This window comes from Microtus ochrogaster, chromosome 8, assembly GCF_000317375.1.
Source record: "Microtus ochrogaster isolate Prairie Vole_2 chromosome 8, MicOch1.0, whole genome shotgun sequence".
Classification (NCBI taxonomy): domain Eukaryota; kingdom Metazoa; phylum Chordata; class Mammalia; order Rodentia; family Cricetidae; genus Microtus; species Microtus ochrogaster.
Genome location: NC_022015.1, coordinates 67131187 through 67136470, shown reverse-complemented (window position 1 = coordinate 67136470; position 5284 = coordinate 67131187). Strand labels below are relative to the sequence as shown.

General features: G+C 41.7%; 1 protein-coding gene across 1 annotated transcript in view; it reads right to left on the bottom strand.

Moving 5' to 3' along the window:
- Positions 1 to 1364: 1364 nt before the first annotated feature.
- Positions 1365 to 5284, bottom strand: part of LOC101996302 (cytochrome P450 2C55) — a 17117-nt gene continuing 13197 nt past the window's right edge. The window contains exons 8-9 of the mRNA XM_005352217.3: positions 4041 to 4182; positions 1365 to 1873 (exon numbers count right to left, since the gene is read on the bottom strand). Coding sequence (XP_005352274.1) covers positions 1692 to 1873; positions 4041 to 4182 — 324 coding nt within the window. The 3' untranslated portion in view covers positions 1365 to 1691. The remainder of the gene's footprint in view (positions 1874 to 4040; positions 4183 to 5284) is intronic.

Below are 5284 nucleotides of genomic sequence, written 5' to 3'. Positions count from 1 at the left end.
AATAAATATTTTTAAAAAAAGAAATACAGGTTAATAGATAGTCATCTATAATAGTCAATCTTGTAATCATGTTAGGTTTTCTAGACATATAGAGATATAGTTCAGTAAGAAAGGTATTCTTCAAATCTTTCAGAGACCTTCAGAATATGGCATTTAAAATATTTTAAGAACTTAGGAGTTTTCATAACAGTGAGACACATCTGCTCCTGGCAGCACCAATTACTTCAAGAGGCTGATGGGCATTGGTTAGCCATTTGGGCAAGGAACTGCTCTTGCCTGGAATGCTTGATGTTATGTTGTATGAACTATACATGCAGGACCCACAGGAAAATGACTGTTGAACTTGTCTAAAGGTGAGATGGTCCTTTGGGGTTCCTGCTTTATGAAAGAACTGCCAGACATTCTATGGGACACAGAAGAAAGTGACTGACAGACTGCCAATATAGGCGGAACTGTCTTTGAAATTCTCTGCTTCAAGGAAAAGTCTGCCAGATACTATAGGCCTGTAGGCTGAAGATAGATGCTCTGTTACAGAAGAACTTTGGGTGACTGTCCAGGCAGCAGGCAGCAAGATGTCTTTGTCAAATCTAGAGTTTTGGGTGTTGCTTACAATTCACTTCCTGTTAACTTAGGTATCCTTCTGGAGTCTTTGATGGAGTTGAAGAATAGATAATTATAATTGTTTTCCTTAGTTATGATAAAAGATAAAGTAGATATAAATGTTGTAATTGTAATTCTTGCTTGATACCTGTTTTGTTATATGTAATCTTGTGATGTTAAAGTTAAAACCTTCCTTTTTATCAGCCGGACTAGAAAGGAACAAGCATAGGATCGAACTAGTCCCTCTGAATGTGACTGACAGTTGCATAGCTGGGGCAGACTGAGGGGCCACTCACAGTAGGATTTATCCCTACTGCTTGTTTTGACTTTTTGGGAACCTATTCTCTTTGGATGGATACCTTGTCCAGCATAGATATAGTAGGGAGGGCCTTGGACCTTCCCCAAAGCAATGTGTCTTGCCTTCTCATAAGAGTGGATGGGGGTGGGGTGGAGAGTATGTGGAGGGAATGGGAGAAAGGGAGGGAGTGAGAACTTGGATTGGTATGTATAAAAAAAAGATAGTTTGTTTTCTTTATAAAAAATACGAAAAATAGGGGCTGGAAAGATGGCTCAGTGGTTAAGAGCATTGCCTGCTCTTCCAAAGGTCCTGAGTTCAATTCCCAGCAACCACATGGTGGCTCACAACCATCTGTAATGAGGTCTGGCACCCTCTTCTGGCCTTCAGGCATACAGACAAAATATTGTATACATAATAAATAAATAAATATTTTTTTAAAAAAATATGAAAAATAGAAAATGACCCATCGGTTAAAAACTCCTTTTATTTTGAACCAAGAAGAGCAGAGATGGTTCTTGGTTGAACTGCTCTGTATTACATTCATAACATGATAATAACTCAGTTATTACAGTTAGTACAGGTCATGGTCAATACAAGTATTACAGACTGGAGAGGGCAGTGGGTGATAACTCAGGAAACTCTTCCTAAAGAAGATGGATGCTCACTGGATTGTGGGGCGAGGGAGAGATGTGAGAGAATAAATGCCAGAGGTATCCCTAATAGTGGGAAGGAGGACGGCCATGCCTCTGGAAAGAAGTCACAGACACCTGCATAGCAACAGCCAGTCTGTTCTTTAACGAGGAATGAAATACAGCTGGTATGAAGGTGGCACGCGGCCAAAAGTACTGGCCACTGGAGTAGTTTCAATGTCCTTTGTATCAACCGAAGATTTCAGATCGAAATTCTGTACAATGGTGGTCAGAAACAGAAACAGCTCCATGCGAGCCAGGGCCTCTCCCACGCACATTCGCTTTCCTGAAAAACAAAAGCAAACTCAGAGGATTCCCTCCTTACAGTAGGTGGCGAACTGTTATAAAGGCAGTCATGTATTTGATTCTTTTTTTTTTTTTTTTTTGGTTTTTTGGTTTTTCGAGACAGGGTTTCTCTGTGGCTTTGGACCCAGTCCTGGAACTAGCTCTGTAGACCAGGCTGGTCTCGAACTCACAGAAATCCGGCTGCCTCTGCCTCCCGAGTGCTGGGATTAAAGGCGTGCGCCACCCATCGCCCGGCTTGTATTTGATTCTTAAATGGTGAGTGACTGAGTCAAACACAGAATGACAAAATGAACAGATGCACACAGCATGGGACACAATGTCATCTACTTACTGTCTGGCTTTCATGGGCACCCTTCATTCCTTAAATATTTTTATAAGCTCTACATCACAACTTTAATAACAATTCATACAGTAGAACTATCCTTTGACCTTTCAAGTTGATGTCAATCTTCTAGTGACACATTCACGTCACTGCTCTAATTGTCAAAGGTGCAAGTGTCAAAGGGATTCTGATACTAAGTTCCATTTGTGCCTATTCACGTTTACCTGTCTTATAGCTATAATTTCCTCACTTCAGATGCATCTCCTGCAGTTACCCTCTGAGGCAAGATCCAAACGTTTTGGCCTGGACCTTCACATCCTCTTTTCTGTCTGATACTCAATGTCATGCCTCTCCCTCTGCAGCTCCATTCATGGCCCCCTTCCCCAATCCTGAGCACCATAAAGAAAGCTTCAGGCTTCACCGTTTGACTAAGAAGTGCTGCTCTGAGACTTTCCTGAAGACACACTATAATGTGCCATTTCTTTAGGACCCTTTGTGACCCTGACTTCCAGGTTTCCTTACTGTCCCTGCTTTCATAGTAGCATGGACCACTTGAACATGATGCTGTGTCGTCATCTTTTGCCTCTCTGACCAAATATGAGTACCCTAAAAAGAAGGGCAGTCTGTCACATATGGAAATGTACAGTGCAGACCCACATGAAAGTCATCAAAACACATAGTAAAAGAATGAATGTAACTCTGTGTCCAGAGACTCGGGACACGTAATATGCAGTGAAATTGAACATCCAAGACGGAGGATCATAAGTAAAGGAAACTTTAGGGACTCTCGGGTCACTACAGAGTGTCCTTCCACATTTTTTTTTGTTTGTTTTTCGAGACAGGGTTTCTCTGTAGCTTTGGAGCCTGTCCTGGAACTAGCTCTTATAGACCAGGCTGGTCTCGAACTCACAGAGATCCGCCTGCCTCTGCCTCCCAAGTGCTGGGATTAAAGGCGTGCGCCACCACCGCCCGGCTCCTTCCACATTTTTGAGGTCTTTCTCAACCTTCCTTCTCACCAAGTTCTAGTCTCCTGCATCTACGGAAAATGTCTCCTCCTGTACTTTATTTCCTCCGTACAGTTCCCTGCCTCCTCTTCTTTTCTTCCTTCCTTCCTCCCTGCGAGTCAGCCAGCTTCCCTCTATCCTGTTCGAACACCCCCATGGATATGAAAGAGCAGGTTGTGAGCAACTTCCCCTCTGACCTCGCCAGAAACCCAAGCTTCCCTCTCTCAGAGCACTAGTCCAACTGGATTACAGTACCCTGCTGACTCACCTGCTTCCCTAACTCAGGAGTGAGTCTCTCCAGAGCCCATTATATTCTCCAGGGCACTTGGTTTCTCAGAGATGTCTGGGAATGGACTGAGACACTTTTCTCATGCAGATTAGGACAGTCTAAATGAGGTTCACTTCTAATAGGAGCACTTAGGAAGGGTAGAGGTAAATGCAGAGGCAGAATTCAACTGACTATGTTCTCGCTTTCTCAATTTAAAACATAGGCTGGATATTCTCAAGTCCCACTAACATGGAGCAACAATGAGGATGGGCCACGATTGAGGAACATGTGTGGGCATTGGGAGTCTTGCTCCTGAGGCTAGGCACAAAGGGAAAACCCACCTGTCCCTGAGGACATGGTAGATGATCCAATTTATCTCAAAATTGTAACTTGTAGAATCATGCCTTGTGGTACATGTCTCTAGTGCCAAATATTCAGAGAGCTGGAACAGGAAGCTTGAGTTCAGGAGTCTAAGGTCAGCCTAGACAACATAGTGCCCCCTGAAAAAGGTTTACCTTGTACCTGAAGTACAAATAGAAATAAACTCATTTACCTGTTGAGAAAGGCATAAAGTAGTCACTCTTCTTAAAGTTTCCTTTCTCATCCAGAAAATGGCCAGGATCAAATATTTTGGGGTTGGGAAATTCTTTGTCATCATGTAGCACAGAAGTCAGTGATGTGACTATGTCTGTGCCCTGAAAATTACAAACAAAAACATGTGAAAAGAATTCAATGAGTGGAGGGGGTTGGCGAGGTGGCTCAACAGGTAAAGGCTTGCATGGAAGCCTGAAAACCTGAGCTTGACCCCCAGATCCAGTCCCAGAAGGTGAAGGAAGAAAAGTGACTCATGCAAGTGGTCCCCTGACTTACACACACACACACACACACACACACACACACACACACACACACATTCAATAAATAAATGTAATTTTAAAAATTAACAATGATGGGCTGGAGAGATGGCTCAGAGGTTAAGAGCACTGACTGCTCTTCCAGAGGTCCTGAGTTCAAGTCCCAGCAACCACATGATGGCTCACAACCATCTATGAGATCTGGTGCTCTCTTCTGGCCTGCAGGTGTACATGCAGGCAGAACATCGTATACATAATAAATAAAATAAAATAATTATAAAAAAATAAAAAAATTAACAATGAAAGAAATAAAATGCTATCATAGCTTCTTTTCAACTGCCTTAGACATCCTCATTCATGAAGCAAAAAGAACACTATACCCATCAAAGTTAGTCCTAAAAATTGAAGCCACGATAAAGGCTCCAGAAAAAAAAAAAAGTAGTTCTTCAAAGTGAAAGAAATGCTAGTTCATAAGAAAAAACGTGAGAATGTATGGAGCTCACAGGTCACAATAAATTACAGACAAATTCGAAAGGCTTTAACATTGTAAAAGAATAAAACACAAATCCTATCTTTACTATGAATGGCAAAAAAAACAGTCAAAAATTATAAATGTTTAAGTATGTTCAAATATAAGCAGAGGACAAAGGATATGGCATCCAAATCAAATTGTGGAGCCATAGCTCAGTGTAACAACACTTAGTTGATGTGTACAAGGCCTTGGGTTCAATCCCCAGCCCTACAAAGAAAAGAAAAGGAAGTAAAATGATAAATTTCCAAAACATACATGAGCAAGGTGGCACATGGCCATAGACTAGCATTGAAGGGCAGAAATATAGAAATCATTTCAATTCAAAGGACCGGGGACAACATCAACAAAACAGTAAGACCCTGACTCAAATTTTAAAAAATGCTCAAAACGTAGGAAAAAAAAAAAAAAAAA